The sequence below is a fragment of the Emiliania huxleyi genome (assembly GCF_000372725.1).
Source record: "Emiliania huxleyi CCMP1516 chromosome Unknown EMIHUscaffold_142, whole genome shotgun sequence".
In the NCBI taxonomy this organism is placed as follows: domain Eukaryota; phylum Haptophyta; order Isochrysidales; family Noelaerhabdaceae; genus Emiliania; species Emiliania huxleyi.
The window spans coordinates 257340-278468 of NW_005201176.1; the positions used below are offsets into that span (position 1 = coordinate 257340).

Sequence of the window (21129 nt, forward strand, 5' to 3'; positions counted from 1 at the left end):
CGATACCGGGCCGAAGGCGAAGAGTGCCCCACACAATGGAGAATATCACCACCAAAAGTTGCGACCGCTTCCCTCTGCTGCTTGCCATGCTTGACCATCGCTGTGGCCTGCCCGAGTCCGCTTCCAAGGAGTCCGAAGCCTCTTCGCCAGCCAGCATGCTGGTGCGCTGCTCGCCATCATCGGCGATGTTGTGGTCGCTGGCTTCGGTGCGACCGCGGAGGATGAGTCCTAGAAGCGCTGCCCAGGGCATCCACACAATGTACATGTCGGCGAAGTCGTAGAATCGAATGTTGGTCATCCAGAGGTTTCCTTGGTGGAACAGGAAGGCAGTGCACACGGAGAGCCAGCGTGGGGGGCCTTTGTGTAGGACGCAGAGCCACATTCCCGCTTCCCAAATGACGGCGCTCAGGGCCGCCGCCCTGAGCATGATTGGGGGCAGCTGGTCGAAACGCAGTGCGGGGTTCAGGTACGAGTCACCAAGAAGGCACGCGGCGTGAACACCGGGGCGCGGGGCCGAGCCGTCACCAAAGACGCTTGACCACGCCCACGCGACAAAGCCGCCCAGTGTGTCAAGGCAGAGCGGCCTCCATCGGACCGCGCTTGGGTCGAGGCAGGCATAACCATCGCATTTTCTGAAGTATTCGGTGCGAATGATGTCGCTCATCATACCAGTCGACCAAAAGGTCGCGCTAAATGGCCAGGTGTAGGTACTCGTAGCCCCGCAGTTTACGAGCTTTGGTATAGCAGCGGACAAGTAGGCGTTCGCGATGATCAAGAGAAGAGCGGTGAACGGGACGGTGTACTCTGGGCGTTTGACGCTCTGGGACGCTCTGGGTGGCCTTGTCTCGCGGGTCAAATACGAGCACAGGTTGAGGGCGTCGCCACTTGGCGCAAAAGCAAACACCAGCAGCGCTGGTGGGAACAGGTGTCCATTATGGTGCCCAAAGTACCCCGGTTCGTGTGTCTGCATAAGCACGTGCGAGCGAACCTCGAGGACGGCAAGAAGGAAGAAGCAAGGCTGGGTGCAGGGGCCGCCGGCCATCGCAAACGCCACTAGCAGTGGAATCGCACGCGGCTCCCACCACGCAGCGTCGACCCACTCTGTGCGCCAGGTCGCCAGGTCGCCCCACAGGCCTGTCTTGATAGAATGGCTGCCTGCAGTGAGTGCCACTGGCGTGCTGCGGAAGCTCACATTCTGCGCGTAGATGAGCAGAAAGAGGATGCGAGCGAGCGCGAGGTCCATCGCCGAGCGGGTGCTCTCGACAGGAAAGGGCGAGCGCGTGGGAGTGATGATCGGCACGAGCAGCCGCACTGCGCTGAAGACGGCAAAGAGGGCAGCGGCGCCTGCGAATGTCGCGTCGCTCGGACCTTCTCGCGGATCAGAATGTCTCGGCCCGTATGAAGCGGTGAGATGGAACGCCACGAAGGCGGCGATCGTTGAGACGAGGCCGAGCCCGAAGGTGGCTCTGGCAGGCGACGAGACTACCATCGACTAGGACACCGACGAGGACGGTCGAGAGAACCCGACCGCCGGCTTCAAAAGAACGCCGTTCCCAACGTAAAAAATGAGGAAAAACATGCGTGTGTGTGTGGAGATTCGACGCGGTCGAGGGGAGAGGCCTTGCGGAGAGACCAGCGAGTTGGGAGAGAGAGAGAGATTTTTAGCAACACCAGTGTTTTGCGAGTTACTCGAGTAGCGATCGCTGTACTTCACAGCGACGAGAGCGTCTCCCCAGCGACTTCGCCTCAGAGCCCCCTGCCGCAGAGCCCACTTCCCCAGCTGCCTCGGCTGCGGGCGCGGGAGAGGAGGAGAGACGCGCAGCCAGTGCGCGTGCCTCACACAGCACGCGCCAAGATGGTCAACGACGACTATGCCGAGGCGGCGCGTGACAGGCTCGAGGCGCTGACGGAGTGGCACGTGCAGAACACGCATCAGTCCTTGGCCGCTGACATCGCGCCCTGGACTGTGACGGACCACTCCTTTGGACGGAGGTGGAGCTCCTTGGACGCCGAAGCCGAGCTCGCGGACCTCGAGGCGAGTGCGCCCCTGGGAGTAGCTCGACCGTCATCGCCGCCGACGGCGCCGCGCGCGGTTGGGTTTGGCCGCGGGCGCCCTTCCCCGGGCGTGTACGCCCCGCCAAGCACACAGGCTTGGAGAGGTGAAGGCGGCTCGCCGCCCGCCGCCCGCTCGCCACCCGTGTTGCTGGCGCCACATCGACCGCGGCAGCGTTGCCGAGACCAGGACGTGGCTCAGCTCTTCATCACGAGCGGAAGCACGAGCCCCCGCGGCGAACGAGCTGCAACCAGGCGTTCTAGCGTGTAGAGTGGTGGGGCGTGGAGCCTGACCCGCACCCGGTCTCGTGAGGTGTTTACCCCAACCACCAAAAATCCCCAAACCGCCGTTCCCCCGGGCGGGCCTGACTGCTGTGGAGACAAGGTAAGGTAAGGTAAGGTAAACTTCTCCACACACACGCGAGGTGGTGGGGCAAGGGGGGGCAACCCTCGCGTCTCCACGTCTAACGACAGGAGCCCCACGGCATTCAAAGTGCAAGGCCCGGTGCGCGTGGGTGAGCGGTGTGTGTGTGTGTCGTGTGCGTGTGTATGTGTGTGTGTGTGTGTGTGTGTGTGTGTGTGTGTGTGTGTGTGTGTGTGTGTGTGTGTGTGTGTGTGTGTGTGTGTGTGTGTGTCACGTCACTGCATCCTCTGCCGGTTCCTCCCGTCGCCTCTTCTTTGTTCGAATGTTTTTCAATCCATCCTTCACGAAGCCCTCCCATGTGGCTAGCGTTCTTTGCGAATGTCTCGAGATGGCCAGCAGGCGCTGTCTGCTCGCGGCCTCGCTGTGCGGGCCGCTCGTCCTCCTCGCCCTTCTTTCGTCCTCCCGTCCCTCCCCTCCACCATGGCCTCCTCGGCACTTCTTTCTCCATCCGCCTCGCCCTGCCTTTTCGTGTCGTGCCGTTCGCCCTCCATTCGGTGACTTCCATGGCACAGCGTGTCATGACACGATCGTCCCTAACCCTATCTCCCTGACCCTGTCTGCATTCTCACTCTTTGCATACCTTGGTACGTAAATAACACTGTCTGATAGGGGACCGGTCGCGTTACTCTCGCTAAATACGCGCGCGTGCTGCCCCACTCTCAGTCTCACCACACGAGGGCGTCCGGCCGATCATTGCCAAGCACGGCTGGCAACCGCGGTCGGCGTCGCTCCCCCGCACAACCGCCCCCCCGCCGACTCGCTCGAGGAGGAGCACCGACACCACTGCCGCGCCGGCAAAACCGCCCGCGAGCAGGCTCAGCGGCCCGACGAAACGCCACTTTCCGTCGGGGTCCTCGGCGTCGGGGATGCCGTCACCGTCCGAATCGACGGAGCGGAGCACCTATGACGAATTCACAACTACTGCTCCGTCAACGGTGACTGGTACCGCCGTTCCGAGTCGACGGAGCGTGCACCCCGAGCAGCATCGTGATCGTGATTTGCATGAGGATGAAGAGAGTCTCGATTGTGCCGTATGCCGTGCCCAGTCGGTCGCTTGGCACCCACCCTAGAGCAAGGTAAGGTAAACTTCTCCACACACACGAGGTGGTGGGGCAAGGGGGGGCAACCCTCGCGTCTCCACGTCTAACGACAGGAGCCCCACGGCATTTAAAGTGCAAGGCCCGGTGCGCGTGGGTGAGCGGTGTGTGTGTGTGTGTGTGTGTGTGTGTGTGTGTGTGTGTGTGTGTGTACCCTAGAGCATCCACAGCTGACGTTGGCTCTCCTCTCCTCTCCCCTCCTCTCCCCTCCTCTCCCCTCCTCTCACTCCACTCCTCTCCTCTCTCCGCTTCTCTCCCCTCCTCTCCCTCTCCCTCTCCTCTCCTCTCCTCTCCTCTCACCAGTCTCCTCTCCTCTCCTCTCCTCTCCCCTCCTCTCTCCTCTTCTCCTCTCTCCTCTCCTCCCCTCTCCTCTCAGAGTCTTCCGTTCCCCTCGCCCACAGCCGCCCATGTTTGCCCCTGTGATTGTCTGTGTGTGATCAGATGCTCCATCCATTGGCCGAGATTGGCCGAGATCCGTGTCCCCATCTCGGCCGCCGAAACCGCCGCCCGCCCGACGGCTTGCGCGCGGCAGCAGCGCGAGCGGAACCACGGGAGCGCCAACCTCGAGGAGGGAGAGCGCGAAGAGCTCGGCGTGCACGCTGCCGTGGCTGCGCACCTGCAGCAGCAGCACGGGCCTCACTCTCATTGGCGGCCGGGCTGTGCCGATGGGGGGGGGGGCTGGGGGCGGTAAGCCGTCATCGCCCGGCGCTGCTTCCAGCTCCGCGGCGATGACGCTAAGAGACACACATATCGTGTAGTCTCGGTGGATCTCGGCGGATCTCGGAGAGATCTCGCGCCCTGAGCAGCAGCACGGCCACCGCGACCGCGCTCGCCACTGGCGTCGCCACCAGCAGCGCGCGCAGCCCGTTGAGCGAGCGCGAGGAGAGCATGAGCAGCCTAGGTAGGTAGGTAGGTAGGTAGGTGTTACCTCACACTGCCTGGGCAGAGACAAGGAGGGCCCCCGCACACACGAACCCACACATACAGAGAGAGGGACGAGTGCACGCATTGGGCATCAGAGAGCCATAAGTGTCTGTTGTTGTTTGGCTCCCTCGGGTTGCGGTGAGCTTGTGCAAGAATCGCCAATCACCGCGGAATACGAGGGGCTACGACATGAGCGAACGCAGTTGAACACGGCCGAATGCGGTTGAAGACGCGTCCTCTCGAGCGCTACTAGGAAGACGAGACGGCGTATTCCGCTTCTAGGACGAGCAGCGGCAGCAGCGCGATGGCACACCTCGAGCCGTGAACGGTGTGGACGGGGCTCGAGGGTGGTGGCGGCGTCGGCGGCGGTGAGGGGGGTGGTGGTGGCGGCGATGGAGGCGGTGGCGTGGGAGGTGGGGGTGAGGTGACGAGATTGCGTGTTCCGCTTCTAGGACGAGCAGCGGCAGTAGCGCGATGGCGACGAGGTCGTTCGAAGCGAGGAGCGCGCCCGCGCTCCGGGTCGAGAGACTGCCCATGCTCGCCGCGAGCTGCACGCGCACCTACCGTGGATTCACGCCTCACCCGTACGTCCCTGAGACGTTTGGTGCTCGCCGCGAGCTGCGCGCGCGCACGGAGTGGTATGCGTGAAGCGTCCCAACCTGCAGCACAACCGGCTGCTGTGAGCAGCGTCTCTTCACACCTCGAGCCGTGAACAGGTGCCCAACCTCGAGCGCGCGCCACAGCCCGATCAGGAGTACGGCGACACTCTGCCCCTCCAGCCACTCGCCTGTTCACAGCTCGAGGTGTGAAGAGACGCCGTTCACAGCCGTGCCGCTCCCCCCCTCTAGCCACTCGCCTGTTCACAGCTCGAGGTGTGAAGACGTCATCCGTTGCGACTGCTGCAGCGACTGCAGCAGCGAGGCCGCGCCGGCAGCACCGCCCGCAGCCGGGTCGCGCGAGCCGTGGCCTCGCCCCGCCCCGCAGAGCACCTTCGAGGCGCAGTCTCGTGTACTCTCGTGCAGTCTCGTGTACTCTCGTGCAATCTCGTGCAATCTCGTGGACTCTCGCCCCGCCGCGCAGAGCACCTTCGAGGCGCGGTGCGCGTGAGCAGCGCCTCTTCACACATCTCGCCGTGGAGCTGAGTTCGCCCTCTCAGAGCACCTTGCCTTCTCGCGGCGTCGAGTCCACCTCAGGCAGATCGCCGCCGCCGCCCTCTCCCGCCGCCGGACGGTGCAACACGGAAAGGGCTGCGCCTGGGAGAAGGAATCGGAGGCTGAGCCATCAGGCAGAGGCGCGGAGACGCCAGCGGGTCCAACAGCTGCGCCCGAGCAGACGGCGATGGCGTGGGGGGCGAGGAGGAGGAGCTGCAGGGAGAGCAACGGCGCGACGCCGAGCGCGCCTGACAGAGGAACATGTCCGCCTCTAGCGCCGTCTCGGAGGGCGGGCCACGCTCACGCCCCTCCCCTCACACCACCACCACCACCGCACACACCACCGCACACACCACCGCTCACGCCCCTCCCCTCACACCACCACCACCACCGCACACACCACCGCACACACCACAGCTCACGCCCCTCCCCTCACACCACCACCAACAGTCACAGTACCAAGCAACAGTCACTCTCGAGGACGTGTCCGGGTACTCTCGAGGGGAGTGGCAATCTGGGGCTCTCAGCGCGCCTTCGCCGAGCAAAATGGGAACTGCCCACGACATCAGCGAGCCCATTCCGTGCTTGGCGACCACCAGCGCGCCAAAGCCAGCCGCCGCGTTCCTGCCGCAGACGCGGCCGACCAGCGAGAACTCGGCGATCGTGATGCCCGCGCGGCAGGCGGACGAGGCGACCAGGCCGGCGAGTATGGCGGCGGCGGCGGCGGGGCTGTTCCTGGCGCCGAGCGCGAGCAGCCCGCAGGCGGTGAGGCCCGAGCCGACCAGTTCGCCGAGCGGAGCGCCAACTAGGACAAGCGCCGCCCTCGTGTCCCACAGCCGCCCCCACGCGAGAGGCGTGACGATACCGAGAGCCACGGGCGTGATGGTGAGCGCCGAATAGCAAACCGGGGAGAGGCCGAGCGCCTCGAGCGACTTCTCGCTCGGCACGAGCGCCTCCTTGGACGCGTGCACGCCGGTGCCCAGGAGCACAGCGAGGAGTGTGCAGAGGTACGGCCAGCTACCGGCCCGGCGGCCGTCACTGCTGCTGGCGAAGAGCGTGTACGGCGTGTCGGAGAGTGCAGCAGAGCCTCGCGGCTCCATTGCCGACGGTGTTCTGAGAGTGCCTGGGCGAAAGATAAAAACACGGCTCGACCGCACGACACTGAGCACGGGTTGCTCCCTAGGGTTTTAGGTATATTGTGGGCGACGGCTAGCGCATCACACACCTCTCCTTAAAATCCCTGTGTGGTGGCGGCGTGCCGTCCTCCCATCCCTCCCTTGGCCTCATCTGAGCACGGGAAAAGGAGGACGAACGGAGAACGGAGAGACTGGGACGATTGTACACGAGCAGGCTTTTCCAGCAGAATGTGCTGTGTGTGCACAGGTATACAGAATGTGCACACACAGCGGAGCTAAAAGCAATCTCGGCAGAACCTGTGCGTGGCTGGGGCGTAAGCGATGCTGACGCCGCAATCATCGCAAGTGCGGCCTCCCCTGCGCCCACCTCGCCCATCGCCGCCGTTGCGTCCGCCGCCGGACCAACAGTCAATACATAACCGGTGGCTGGCTGGCCTGTCAGAGATGTCGTAGCTGCACGACTCGCACCGTCGTCCGCGCGCGCCGCCGCCACTACGTCCGCCGCCGCCACTGCCACCAGACCAACACTGATAACACAACGAATGGTTTGCTGGCCTGTCAGAGATATCGTCGTCGCAGGAATCGCACCGACGTCCGCGTCCGCATCCGCTGCGTCCGCCTCCACTGCGTCCGCCGCCGCTGCGTCCGCCACCGCCGCCGCCGCCGTCGCCGCCACCGCCGCCACCGACCGCGATCCTGCGCTCAGCGTTCCGCATCCCTTCCGTCATCGCGGTCTTCGTCACCACGATGTTCGCGCGAAGGCAGGCACCCGCGCCCTGCATCCTTTCAGGGTTGTCGTGCCGATTGCAAGGCCTACATATGGGCGCGATGAAGCAACCCTCGCCTCTAATCCACACGTGGCCGCCCACCTCGGCCTGGTTGGGGCAGCCGTGGAACGAGCACCGCCCTCGCCTTCGCCCGGTCGCTTCCTCCGCGTCTCGGAGCCATGATCCGCTCTCAGCTTGAGCGTCCGAGCTTCCGTCCATGTTCCACGCTTCGACGGCTCCATCGAAGGAGACGGTCTCCTCCTCGTCTTCATCGTCCTCCCCCTCCTCTTCCTCGTGGTCGTCCATCGCACCACGCCGCCGTCTCGACGACATCAAGAAGGATCTGCAGGCTGGGCCTCAGAAAGAGCGTCTCGCAAGGGCCGACAAACAGGGCAGAAGGCAAGCCGGACTGAGCCCCGCACATATCCCCGTTCACAGTTGAACTAATTCTCGTACACTGTTATACTAATGCGCCAGTCCCGTGCCCAGTGTCGTGCTGCTTTGAGTTCTTCATTGCTCGGAATGGCCGCAACAATCCGGCGGGTTGTTCGAGCAGCCTGGTTTCGTGGCGATCGGTTTGTCTCTCGGCACCGCCCAACGGGCGTCGTCCGCAACCACCAGCCATGCTGAAGGCCTGCGTCCACTCTGCGTCGCTCGGCGCCTGGGAGGATTGGTTTAGCTGGCCTGACTCCTACGTCATCGTCAAGCGCTGCAGCGGAGGCGTCTGCTACGAGCATTGCCGTTCCAGCACGATCTCGAACGACCGCACGCCGCGCTGGTCTCCGCCCTTCTGCTGTGAATTCAACGCGAACGTGCGCCCGTAGCGATTGTCCGACCGAGCCACTGGGATGGCCCTCCGACGCCGCACGGCTTGCGCTTCTTATCCGCCCCGCCCTGGCCTCCACAGGTCGGTGACTTTGCCGGATTCTACTTGTGGGACGACGACTCGTCCTCCTCGGACGACTTCTCCGGCGTCGCCACTGTACGCCTCACGGACGTCACTCCCACGCCCACGTCGATCCCGCTCGGTGGCGGCCCTGGAGAATCGGTGGTCGTCAGCACGCAGTGGATGCACCCTCCTTCACCACCACCGTCGCCGGCTCCGCCGTCGCCACCGCCGCCTTCGCCCGGCCCACCACCAACGTCGCCGACCCCGCTGCCGCCCTCGCCCGGCCCACCACCACCGTCGCCGGCGTCGCCACCACCGCCACCGCCGCCGCCGCCATTTCCACCACCGTCTCCGCCGCCGCCGCCGCCGCCCTCGCCTGACCCAGCACCGCCACCACCCCCTCCCTCGCCCGGCCCGCTCTCGCCACCGCCGCCAATGTGCGACGCGCCGCTCGACCTGGTGCTCATCCTCGACCGCTCGGCATCGATGGCCGACTCGTGGCCGGCTTCGCCTGCGGGCACCGAAGCCGCAGTCCGCAGCTTCGCCGGCTCCCTCGTCAATCACTTCCTCGTCGGCCCCGACGCGGCGCAAATCGGGCTCATCTACTTCTCCGACACCGCCGCTGTCGTCGCGCCTCTCGGCTCGAGCGAGGTCGAGCTGCTCAGCGAGATCGAGTCGTACGACCCGCAGTGCGACGTCGGGTGCGACGACACCTGCTGGCATGCCCACGATGGCCAATGCGACGATGGCGGCAGCGGGTCAAGCTTCTCCGTGTGCGGCCTTGGCCGGGACTGCGAAGACTGCGGTTCTCGCTACTGCCTCTCGGCGACGTCCTCCGGCGGCACCAACATGGTGGACGCGCTCGCGCTGGCCAAGGACTCCCTAGACCTGGCCCGCGAGGCGCAGAACGAGGCGACGGGCAACCCGAGGCGCGGCGCAGTCGTCATGCTCACCGACGGGTCCAACCAGCCCGACTATGGCGGCGACGAGCAGGCCATCGCACAGGCTGGCCAGCTCAAGGCCGCCGGCTACCTCGTCGTCGCCGCCGGCTTTGGCGAGGCCGACGCGAATGTCCTGGGCGCGATGGCCTCGCGTCCGCTAGAGGAGCATGCCTTTGTCGAGGCAAGCGCGGCGGACGTCGCGTCGGCAGTTCTCCCTTTCCTCTGCGAGAGTCTTACGAGCCCCGCGCCGCCGCCGGCCCCACGCCTTCCGCCTTCGCCCGCCCCGCCGCCTCCGTCCCAGCAGCCGTCGCCGCCGCCACCACCGCCGTCGCCTCCGCCGCCGTTACCACCACCGTCTCCGCCAGACCCGTCTCCACCGGCGCCGCTCCCGCCACCGGCGCCGGCGCTCCCACCCGTGACCACGCTTCGCGTTGAGGTTGGCGTCATGACGCCTCTGCCAAAGGTTCCGTCCCGGCGCCAGCTCGCCGACGCCGTGGCGCTCGATGGCGAGCTGTCAACGATCTACGCGGCGATCGTGGCGGCGACGGCTCCTGACATGGTGCACACGCTTACGCTCACCGGCATCACACCGCCCGAGACCTCGCCCGGCTGGACCAACATCACCATCGCGCTCACGTTCGTTACCGAGGAGCAAGGCGCGCTGCTCCTCGCAACCGTCAGCGCTCCAGACTACCCCGCAGCGCTCGAGAGGGCGGCAGGCGCTGCGCCAGGAAGCTTCCAAGTGTGGTCCCTTCCGCCTGGCCCGCCGGCCCCGCCTCTGTCGCCGCCACTACCTTCGCCTCCTCCGTCGCCGGCGCCTCCTCCGTCGCCGGCGCCTCCTCCGTCGCCGGCGCCTCCTCCGTCGCCGGCGCCTCCTCCGTCGCCATCGCCTCCTCCGTCGCCATCGCCGCCTCCTCCGTCGCCATCGCCGCCACCGTCGCCATCGCCGCCACCGTCGCCATCGCCGCCACCGTCGCCGGCGCCGGCGCCGTCGCCGGCGCCTCCTCCGTCGCCATCGCCGCCACCATCGCCGGCACCAAGTTCGCCCGCGGGCCCGGCTGGGAATGGCGAAGTCTTCTTGTCGTCGAACGGCCCAAGCGCTTCGTCGTCTCGCATGGCCACGGGGGCCGTGGCGATCGCCGCCGCTTCTGCGGCCTCAGCGTTTCTTGCGATCGGCGCGCTCTGCGTCTGGCGCCGCCGCCGGAATGTCCAAGCAAGTGAGGGCGTTTCGCACACGCCCAATGGACGCGTTGCGGAGCGCCGCCGCACGGCAGCGGTTCCGACCGAAGACGTTGCCAAGGACATCGCGGTCGTCTCGGCGCTTGCCATTGACACTGCTCGGGGCATCGACCCGCCCTCCTTTGCCACCGTCGTTCGAGGCAGCGGCCCCGCACCGAGACCGACAGCTGCCGCCGACGTGGCGCCTCCGATGGCCGTGCATGGTCGTCGGAGCGTGTGATGCGCCAAGGTCGTCGACCCTCCCGCGCGCCTCGCCAACGGGCGAGCTCAATCTCCGCGAGGGAGAGCTGGCCTAGTACGTTACGCCGCGCGATCAGAAATACCTGACGCCGCGCAGCCAGGGAAAAGGGGGGAGCGAGGCGAGGCGGACTCTTCCGGCGCAGCGGCGCAGCGGTGCGGGGGCGCGGGGATGCACCATTGACGTGACCCAGGGGGGGAGGGGTGAATGATCTCGTGCGGGAGGTGCGCCAACGGGCGCTTGACTAGGATGTGGCGAGCCGGGCTAGGTCTATATGCCGCTGCTTACGGCTTTAGGGGGTGTACAGCATGTGCGAGTGTCGATTGCAGTGTGTAACAAGGAGAGCAGGAATCGCAATCAATGGTGGAGCAGAGCGACGGGCGGATGTGGGATGAGAACATCAGAATCAGAAACAAAGAATGGCCGACAGTCCGGAGATTGAGAGCTAACGTAGGCGTGGCCGTGGGACACTCACCGTCCCAGTCCCACAACGTGTGAGTGAGTGAGTGAGTATTCTTGATACGAAACCACGACGACACACACCAGTCGACTCGCATCGGTTGCCTCCATGAACGGCGGAGCTATTCTCGCGCCCACACACACACACATGAGTCGACAAACAAGTCTCTCTCTCTCATGAGTCGTGATTTCTTGTTGGTTAATAAAAATCTCACACACACACACACACACTCTAACACTCACACGTAATTTGGGGCCTGGAGCCCTGTTCACGCGCGCGCGAGACGTGCAGACAGGGTTGCCAGGTGAGAGCGAATGGCGCGGTTCACGCCTCGCACAACAGAGAGAGAGATGCGCTCTGCATGGTGGGACATAAAAGAGAGCGAGTACTTGGGCGAGTAGGCCGTGCGGTCAACGCTGCCGCGCGCGACTTTGTTTGCGCGCGAGGCGGCGCAGCTTGAGAACGGCGGTGTCTCTCTCACACACTCACATTATTAACAACGAAGGCGGGAACTAGCCGGGGCAGTCGGAGAAGGGGCAACTCCGTGCACTGACGGCCGGCCGTCAGAAAACACGCCTGCGTGGATCGCGTCACACCTCTCCCACCCACCTCGAGAGCTCAAAAAAAACGGCCAGCGCTGGCCGTTTCCTGGTGCAAAGCGGGCGGGTCTCTTCGCACAGATGGTGGACGACTCCGGCGGCGAGCCGATGCTCGATCCGGACCACCCTATGCTGGCGCGCGTGCAGGAGGCGCTGCGGCGCCAGATGAGCAAGGCGCGCGAGGTCAAGGTGCAGAGGCTGCAGGACCAGCGTGAGGAGTTGGCGCGGCAGGTGCGGAAGCGGGAGGACGTGGGCGTCAAGCTGTACCAGGCGCAGCAGCAGCTGGCCAAGCTGCAGATGGGTCTGGAGAAGGCGCACGACAACGGTGCCCTCGTCCACCAACAGCGCGAGGAGGCGGAGGCGGAGCTCGGCCGCGTGCGGGGCGCGTATGGCGAGGCGCTCGGCGAGTCCAAGGAGCTGCGCGGGCGGTACGAGAAGTACCAGTCGGAGCTGGACCAGCTGGCGGCGACGATCCGCCAGGTCGAGGCCTTCAACGAGCAGATGCGCTCCGAGATAGCGGTGACGCGCCGTGCGACGTACAAGGCCGAGGAGGCGGTCTCGAAGCTCGAAGGCGACAAGCGCTCGCAGGACCACCTCATTGACGCACTGTCGGAGCGGCTCAAGCGGGAGCAGGAGCAGCTGTCGCTCACCGAGGCGCAGATCACCTCGCAGCGCAAGGAGTCCGAGGGCGCCCAGTCGACCTTGCGCGCCGCGTCGGAGGAGATGGAGGCGATCCGGTTCGAGAAGCGGCAGCTGCAGGCGCAGTGGAAGACGTCGCTGGTCGGGCTCGAGAAGCGGGACGAGGCGCTGCAGGCGGCGGAGGAGGCGATCCGGAAGCAAGGCGAGCAGCGGAGGACGCTGGAGGCGCAGTCGGCCGGGCTGCGCAAGGCGGTGCTTGCGGAGGAGGAGGGCCATGAGCAACTCACTTCCACGTCCAACAAGCTCGGGGCGGAGCTGCGCGGCGTGGAGGCGCAGATCGAGGCCGGCCGAGAGAAGCGGGCGGCGGCCGAGGAGAGGGTCGCGCTCATCCACAAGTCGCTCGAGCAAACGGAGGCGGAGATCGCGCGCGAAGGCGCTGATTTTGCGCAGAGGCAGAGGGAGGTTGCGGCCGTGGAGGGCCAGGTGCAAAAGGTGCAGCAGGCGGCGCGCAGGCTCGAGGAGTCGGTGCTGAGCAGCGTGGGCGAAAAGGTGGCGCTGGAGCGCGGGACGCACCACGCGATGCAGGAGGCCAAGAAGGTCCGCCAGAAGATCGACGAGAGCGAGACGGCCGAGGCGCAGCTGCGGAACGAGCTGGCGCGGCTTAAAGTGGACGGCCTCAACGTGCGGTCGCACTCGGCGCAGCTCGAGTCGCAGCTGGCGGAGCTGAACGAGGAGCTCGAGGAGGCGGATGGCGTGGCGCGGCAGTACGAGGTGGAGTCGCGCCGGCGGGAGGTCGAGGTGGAGAAGAAGCAGCACGAGCTCGACGGGCTGAACCGCAAGTTCGAGGCGCTGATGGAGAAGCGGGCCGGTGTGGCGGGGCTCGACGAGGACGCGGGGCCGCTCGAGGCGACCATCGCCAGCCTGAAAAAGGAGATCGGTGCTAAGGCGGCCGATTGCGCCCAGACGCAGCAGCGGTGGGTGCAGAAGCAGGCCGAGCTGGTGGCGGTCGAGACGTCCAATGGCGGAGTGGCGGACGCGATGCACGAGCAGCGCAGCCGGCTTGCGATCCTGAGGCAGAAGCAGCTGCGATTCGCCGCGGAGCTGGAGGGCGAGCGCAAGGAGCGCAAGGCGGTTGAGCGCGCCTCGGAGAGCCAGCGGCTCGAGATGAGCAAGGTGAACCGCGCGGCAGCGGAGTTCGAGGGCAAGCAGTCGGCGCTTGCTGAGGAGAACTATGCGATGGAGGCCGGCTTCAAGCAGCGGCTCAAGGAGTGCGAGGTGGAGGCGCTCGAGCTAGAGGCGAGGATCATCTCACTCAAGGAGGAGAAGGAGCAGTACCTGCTCGACGTGACCGAGGCGGAGAAGCAGGCGCGCCTCATCGAGGAGAAGATTGCTCTTCAGCGTGAGACGCGGGCGGCGCTCGACCCGACGGTTGGCGCGTCCGAGACGCGCGCGATGCAGCGCGAGATCCACCGGATGCAGCTGCGCTACTCGCAGCTGCAGCGGCGGCAAGAGATGATGGTGGCCGACATGGAGCGCAATGTGTACAAGCGCGACAACATCGAGGCCAAGGGGAAGACTGCCGCGGGCCGCAAGGGCGCTCCGCCGACGCAGGCGGCGCTGCGCAAGCAGGTGGACGAGCTGAGCAAGAAGCTGCGCGCGACGACGCAGGAGGCAAACGTGACCCAGCTCGAGGTCAAGAAGCTGCTGGCGGCGCAACAGGCGCGCGGCGAGGAGGTCGACCGCGCTCACCGCGCGTGCGAGGAGGCAAAGGCGGCGGCACGGGAGATGCAGCGGGCGGTGGCAAACCAGGAGCTCGAGGCGCGGCTGCTCGAACTCCCCCTCCGGCAGCACGAGCGGCTGGTTGGCAAGCTGCGCGCGGCGGCGGACGGGTCGTACCAGCCGACCGCGCAGCTCAGCCAGCAGCTGGCGGAGAGCGAGGTAGTGGCGGTCAGGCTGCAGCAGGTCGCGAGCGAGCTGAGCGCGCACTTTACACACTTGGCGCCGCAGATTCAGGCCGCGGTGGCGGCTACCTAGCCATGGATCACCCGCGCCTGCCACCACCGCCACCGGCCGGTCCGGCGGGCGGCCGAGACGGGCCGCCAGTTTGTGGGGTCGTCTGCAAGACGTCTTGGCAAGAGCCGTCGGGCGCGGTCGCAAATATATCTATATCAGGGAGGTGGGCGCGGAACTCTTCTGTCTTGGGGCGTGCTCGCTGCTGTCTGCTCTCGAACATCAGAGGATACATGTATTGTTTCGCCGTTTAAAACCAGAGGGTCGGTCCCGAACACGGCGCGACCACGCCCACACTCAGGCACAGGCCACAGCCACATTACGGCTTTATAGAGAGCCGTACGGTCGCGAGCTACATATGTACGCAAAACAGCGGAAAGATTCTCACCCTACCCGTCTCCGTCTCCCTGCACGCCTTAAACCTCACTCCGGGAGGTCATAGACCGACTCACGCATGCACCACTCCCGCGTGCTCTGCTCGTAGGCCGCGTCGCCGCCCGCGAAAAACGCCGCGCCTTGACCGCACGCGCGCTCTCTCCGCGCGGCGTCGTAGGCGGCCTGTAGCTCGGCGTAGTTTCCAATCTTTTCGCGCAGCGTCGGGCTCCGGTCCTGCACGTGGTACCGGGTCGCCGCGTTCGCAAGGACGCCGCTGACGCCGCGCCGCGCCCAGCAGCACGAGTCGACGCGCGCGAGCCGCTCCACCACGAGGTCTGCCTTGGCCTCCACGGATGGCAGCGCATTGAACTCGTCGTAGCCGATGTCGACCGCCGGCGGCCGCCGCCTTGTCCCGTGTGGGCAGATGCCGTGAGCGAGGCAGCGCAGGCACGCGGCGCCCGCCACGTCCCTGTCTAGCTGGTCGAGCGTGTGCGGGATGGACAGGTTCAGCTTGCAGTCGGTCGAGTCGGCGTTGACGAAGCCAGAGCAGCCGCCGCTGATCTTGGCCGCGGAGACCTGACGGGTGGCAGGTGGGGCCACCCAAGTGGATTCAAGGAGGTGGAGCGTTGAGGGCCGAGACACAGGGCGCCACACCCTCCGGTGGAAAAAGTTGCGCCGCAGCCACAGCGAGCCATCGGTCCTCGCGCGGCTGATGCCGGTGTTATCCGCCCGCTTCCAAAGGTCGAGGCACTGGTGTCCGAATATCTTGAAGGTGACGGTAGGCCGGCCCAGCGCGCGGCCGAGCTGCTCCGCAATGCCGACAGCCCGCGCAGGCTTTTGACGAAGAAGGCGCTGCAGCTCGGCCGTGACGCCTTTGTGCTCGTGGCCGCTGCGGTTGCTGCCAGCGCCGAGCTGCTCGATGAAGAACGAGACCGCGCGCGCCGCGAGGTGAGCGGAGTGGATGTTGAGGTGCGAGAAATAGTTGAACAGCTCGAAAAGGGGAAGCACGTGAGGCGAGTCCTATGCGGAGGCAGGGCGGGTGGGCGGGTTGCGATCCACGGCGTTCGTCGCGTCTGCGCCCACACCTTGCCGCCGGGGGACATCAGGCTCATGAAGACCGAGGAGCCGGAGCGTGCGTCCGAGAGGAGCGGGATCACGCGCGGGCCTCCGGCGCAGGTGGCGACGCCGGCGGGAGGCATGCGAGTGCAGCACGCAGGCGGGCGATTCATTGTAGCGGGGAGTGATAAGGCGGCCTCCTGTCTGCTCACTTTCGCGACTTTGGTCCGGCACACGTGCGTTTCACGGCGGCGTCGGCGGCGCCCGCCGCGTGAAAAAAACTACGCCTCCCTACCAGTATAAATACCGGGGGATTGGAGTGGGAGTCAGAAATGTGGTACTTGCGCGAGGGGAGCTCGATAGACTTGAGGGGCCAGGATACGCCACGAGGAGGACGGAGTTGCGCCGAAAGGCGAAAGTTGGCATGCATATACTTTTCCGCGGCAAACAAAAAGGAAAACAGAGGGTCCCCAGCACTTTGCGTTTCCGGAAATTTCCAGGGAAAACAGAGGGTGTTTGGTGCTCCATTCTGGAAACTCGCGAGTTTCCCTGAGTCTGAGAGCTGGTCTGGGGCAAAATCTGAGGCAAAATTGAGGAAATCGGCACGATACCCAGGCGGTCGCAGGGACCAGGGTATTTTTCAGGTATACCGGGGGTTTCCAGGTATACCCGCAAATACCCGGTATTTCGCAGATTTGGCTGATTTTGGGCCGGCCCCAAACGAGCCTCAGACTCGGGTCTCGGCTCAGAGCCCGGAAAATTTGATGGTTTCCCCGGGAAAAGAGAGAGGAAAAGAGAGGGTGCTGTAGAGAAAAAAGGAAAGGAAAAGAGACGGGGTGCGAGAGGAAAAGTATATTCAGCCTAAGGCGAAAGAAGCCGCGAGATCAAGGGACCGGCAGGCGGCGGCGCCGCAGGACGAGGCAGAAGAGAACGACGCGACAGAGGAGGAAGTGACAAGGGAGAGAACGACGAGAGTGGGACGGCCGCGAGGTGGCATGAAGGTTGCAGCGAGAAGCGGCGAGAGACTGCGAAAAGAGATACGAAGAAGCAGACTCCCCAGGGTGGGCGACGGCTAGCGCATCACACTCCTCTCCTTAAAATCCCTGTGTGGTGACGGCGTGCCGTTCTCCCGATCCCTCCCTTGGGTTGTCTGTTTTCTTTCTTTCTTTCTTTCTACCGGGGGATTTCAATTACAAAATGAACTCGGGGGCACGGGACGCGGCACAAATACCGGGGGAGCTATTGTTTTGTTATCGACGAGTACGATCCGAAAACCGCAATTCGTTTTTATATCTCTCTCTCTCTAAACACGGCACAATTCTTTTTAACGGGCCATGGCGCCCCCCGCTCATCAAGCCACCGGCTTCCGAGCGCCTCGTGCTGATCCCAGCCATCAACAAGAGGAACACGACTGGCTACAAGAACGTGAGCTACAGCCGCAGCGAGAAGAAGTTCCACGCGCAGTTGCAGGTGCCGGATGGCGGCAAGCAAGTCCCTCGGCTACTTCGCCACCGCCGAAGAGGCGGCCACCGCCTACGCTCGCTCAGAGTACGGCCGCGCCGACGCCGCCAAGCTGCTGCAGCCCCGCCCTGCTCCCACTGCCGCTGGCGCTGAGGCGATACGGCAGGCGGGGAGGGAGGGCCTCACCCTGGCCGCCAGCAGCAACATCAGCGGCTACAAGAACGTGATCAAGCCGAAGGAGCGAAGCAGCAAGAAGTACAAGTTGTCGGTGACGGTTGGGAGCAAAAATGTGCACCTCGGCTACTTCGCCACCGCCGAGCAGGCGGCGCTCTTCTACGCCCGCAGGGAGGCGGGCAGGGACACCAGCGATCTCACCGCGCCGCCGCCGCCGCCGCCGCCACCCGCGCCTTCCTCTGCTACTGGCGCCGAGCTAGGCTGAGTTAGAGCGAGTTCGAGTGGTGTACGTACGGCGAGGGCCCTCCATGCCCCTTGGTAGCTCCCGCCAGCGGCCGTTTGCCCGGCTGTGCTTTCACAGCCACACACACTCTACCTCCGACCCCAGGGCCTAGGCGGCCCGCCATGAAATCTAGCCGTGTGTGCTGGCGTCCGGGTCCCAGCGGATTTTCACGTAACAAGAGCGTACGCTTTACAGAAGCTGCGCAGCTCGAGCCACCAGCAAGGGGAAGCCGCGCTCCGACAAGGGCAAGCCGAGCCCGAGGTGGGTCCTCGGGGGCCCAGGGCCGACTCGGTGGAGACGGCGGCCCGCATGGGGGTACTGGCGACCTTCTACCTCCGGCACGCCTATGGACGGGACAGCCCGAGGCTGCACGAGGAGGGCGGGGTGCTCTCCGCGAATGGGGGGGTGCTGTGCGCGGGGTGCGGAGAGGAGGCGCCCGGGCTCGGGGCGCGGGACGGGAAGGGGGGAGGCGGCGGCGGGGGCGGCGTGGACGAGGAAGGGGGGGGCGGCGCGGGGGGGCGGGGGAGGAAGAGGGGGAGGGACTTGATTGAGGAGGGGGCGGTGGGGGTGGAGGGGGGGGGGGGAGGGGGGCGTGTCTGGGGAGATGGGGGACCGGGTGGGGGCGGGGGAGGGCCGGGGGGGTGGGGGTGGCGCGACCAGTGACGCCTCCTCCACCACCTCCACCACCGCATCGACACCACCACCGAGATGCTCTGCGTCGAGAGCGACAGTGTTGGCTTCATGCAGTGAAGCGTAAGCGTGCTGCACCGACTGCTCGTCCGTCGGCAGTCGCTGCCGGCCGGCTGCGCCGACGCCGTTGACGACGCTGGCAGCGCCGCTGTTACCGCCGGTCGCAGTACCGTCGTCAGCGGCGGCGCCGCCGCCGCCACCAGGTGGGCGAGCAGAGTCGGCAGGCATGCACCTGCCGACCGTTAGACTTATTCACATGCTGGGCAAGCGGTACGGCCAAGCGTCCGTTGAAGAAGAAGGTCTCGGCGATGATCTCCTGCGTCGCCGTGAGAACATTCGGAGACGGCATGCTGAAGCTGTAGATGTCGAAGTCGACGAAGACGTATCCCACCAGTTGTGGTTGACCGCGGAAGAGGCGATGGCCAGGTATTCGGTTGCCGACTTGAGGGTGCTGTAGTTGCCGATTCCAGGGTCCAGGGGTTTTTTTACGTGCGATCCGGAGGCAATCAGTAACCGGAGGCTGGTTACTGAGTAGCAGATACCTAATAACGCGAGTAGCTAATAACAAGCTAATTATTAGGCAAATAACAGCGCGTATTCGGTGCTTATTAGGCTAATAACGCGAGTCAAGCTAATAACAAGCTAATTATTAGGTATATGCTAATAACTAGGTACGTTATTAGGCTAATAGTTTGATAGTGATTCTATCTAATAAAACCATTGAGATGTCTGCTCTATTTACTTACTTAGATCTATTTATAAACCATTGATGCAGAGAGGTGGTGGAAAAGATAGCCCCCTCGCAGGGTCCAGGGTCCAGGGAGCAGGGAGCTTCTGCGAGACGGCCGCCAGAAAAAAGAACCCGGGAATTCGTTGGCACAGAAACACGAACCAACTTATTACAGAATTTTATTACAGAAACAACGCATCGTGAAGACGAAGAAAAGCGCCGCGCACCACAAACACACAGCTCCCTCTTCTCATTTCGTACTACATGGCACACTTCGCCCGGCCATCTGATTGAAGCACAAACAAAAAAAGCCAGAGCAGGACTTCGTTGGTGATGAGCACTATCTTGCTCACTAACCCGTCTCAAAACAAGGTAGCATGCATTTCCTCCCTCGCTCCTCGAGAGCATCATCTGGCTGGGCTGGCGCGCCCCAGAGGCCGAGCCACTTGAGAGGTCCTCACACAGCCAGCACACAGCTGGAGGTCCTCATCGGAGGTCCTCTCACCTCAAAGGTCCTCCACCTCGAGGGTCCTCACTAGCAGATGGAAGCGCTGGGCCTCATCTGCGTCATCACATGCAGCAGTAGCGTGCGCTCCGTGCGCACAATGCCGCTCTCCCTGCATGCTAGCTCGTTCGCCGTCTCAAGTGGCGAACAATGGACAACCCTCAGGGTGCCGCAGACCTCCTTTCCAAAGCCTCCGTAGTCTCGAAATCGAACAAACACACACCCCACTCTCCTCTCGCACGGCGACTCGGATTTCGGCGGAACTATCTCTGGGAGCTGTGGGGCAGGCTGCGAGCGTGGCGACGAGGAGGTTGGAACACGGCAATGCCCGAGACGTGACTCTCGAGACAGACAGACGGCTTTATCAACGCGGATGGAGGCCCAGTCAGCAGGCTGCAGCTACCAGGCGTGATTGAGCTAAACCAGGCACGATCGTCGGTGGGCCTTCTTGGTCGGGTCGCTCCTCCTGGCATGGCGCTCGGCCTGCGAGCACGGGCGGAGCGAGCGGTGAGCGGGCAGTGTGCCGCCGGACGGGGAGCTCCGTCACCCTATCGCGGAGCTCTGGTCCCGCCCCTGGGCCGGGATGCGACCCACAATAAGACCCGTCCCACCCGAATCGCATCTGCCGGGAACGGCCTCCTCGAAACGGAGGCGCGGCGCGGGCGGCGCGCGGGGCAAACGGGCGCACCTTGGGGGCTCCGAGGGGCTTGCGGACGGGCTTTCAGGCGAGCCGCGGACCGGCGCCGGGTTCTCTCCGCGCCGCGAGCCAGGCGGGGCCGAAGAGGAGGACGGACCGCTCTCAGCCCCCCCCTGCCAGAGACCTCGCAGGCAGACCGCCTGCTCAGAGTTTGACCATTTTATTTATTTCTCGCTCCCCCCTCGCGAAGAGTGTTGAGGGGGACGTGTATATTCCCCCGACGGCCTTTGCCTGACACATATCCCGCACAACTGTGAACGGTGACTCGAAGATGTGACCGCTCTCTGCGTCAATCGCTCTACGCGGAGAGCGAGTCGTAAGGCAGCCTGCACTTTCCTCGTCCGCTCGCGCTTGCCGCGCCGCATTGCGCCCGACTATGCCGCCGCGAGCTGCACGCCTAGACCCCCGCGACGCCTATTGCTCACGGAACCCGCCGCCCCCTCACCACCCCTACCATGCGATGCGCCGCCGCGCGAGCGGCTGCACCCCCCTCGGCCTCGCACCGCCTGCCTACTCCCGCTCGCAGGTACAGCCGCTGCCATCGAGGAGGCCGCGAGACGCGTCCGCTGCTGCCCATTCCCCACCCTTGTCT

General features: G+C 64.9%; 4 protein-coding genes across 4 annotated transcripts; 3 read left to right on the forward strand and 1 right to left on the reverse strand.

The window, feature by feature from the left end:
- Positions 1 to 3035: 3035 nt before the first annotated feature.
- Positions 3036 to 6766, reverse strand: EMIHUDRAFT_441053 (hypothetical protein). The gene is made up of 11 exons (XM_005787475.1): positions 6181 to 6766; positions 5816 to 5896; positions 5659 to 5744; positions 5377 to 5486; positions 5223 to 5268; positions 5130 to 5155; positions 4960 to 5057; positions 4371 to 4470; positions 4075 to 4189; positions 3451 to 3542; positions 3036 to 3377 (listed from the first exon to the last, which is right to left on the reverse strand). The coding sequence occupies exons 1-11, from the start codon at positions 6746 to 6748 to the stop codon at positions 3293 to 3295; spliced, it is 1407 nt and encodes a 468-aa protein (XP_005787532.1). The 5' UTR covers positions 6749 to 6766; the 3' UTR covers positions 3036 to 3292.
- Positions 6767 to 8174: 1408 nt separating this feature from the next.
- EMIHUDRAFT_110947 (hypothetical protein) lies at positions 8175 to 10602 on the forward strand (the record flags this gene model as incomplete). The annotated part of the gene is made up of 3 exons (XM_005787476.1): positions 8175 to 8363; positions 8459 to 10017; positions 10101 to 10602. 3 exons carry the CDS (start codon positions 8175 to 8177, stop codon positions 10600 to 10602), a joined length of 2250 nt encoding a protein of 749 aa, XP_005787533.1.
- Positions 10603 to 12025: 1423 nt separating this feature from the next.
- Positions 12026 to 14590, forward strand: EMIHUDRAFT_71184 (hypothetical protein; the record flags this gene model as incomplete). The annotated part of the gene is made up of 1 exon (XM_005787477.1): positions 12026 to 14590. One exon carries the CDS (start codon positions 12026 to 12028, stop codon positions 14588 to 14590), a length of 2565 nt encoding a protein of 854 aa, XP_005787534.1.
- Positions 14591 to 17474: 2884 nt separating this feature from the next.
- On the forward strand, positions 17475 to 17897 carry EMIHUDRAFT_110950 (hypothetical protein; the record flags this gene model as incomplete). The annotated part of the gene is made up of 1 exon (XM_005787478.1): positions 17475 to 17897. One exon carries the CDS (start codon positions 17475 to 17477, stop codon positions 17895 to 17897), a length of 423 nt encoding a protein of 140 aa, XP_005787535.1.
- Positions 17898 to 21129: the final 3232 nt, after the last annotated feature.

Bases quoted from the DNA above. Each gene is read 5' to 3' on its own strand.
- EMIHUDRAFT_441053 (XM_005787475.1), bottom strand. From the start codon at position 6,748: ATGGAGCCGCGAGGCTCTGCTGCACTCTCCGACACGCCGTACACGCTC. The intron at 5,897-6,180 runs GCGCGCTGAGAG...TTCCTCTGTCAG, and splicing joins TCCCATTTTGCTCGGCGAAG to GCGCGCTCGGCGTCGCGCCG. The intron at 3,543-4,074 runs GTTTCGGCGGCC...ACCTTGCTCTAG, and splicing joins AAGCCGTCGGGCGGGCGGCG to GGTGGGTGCCAAGCGACCGA.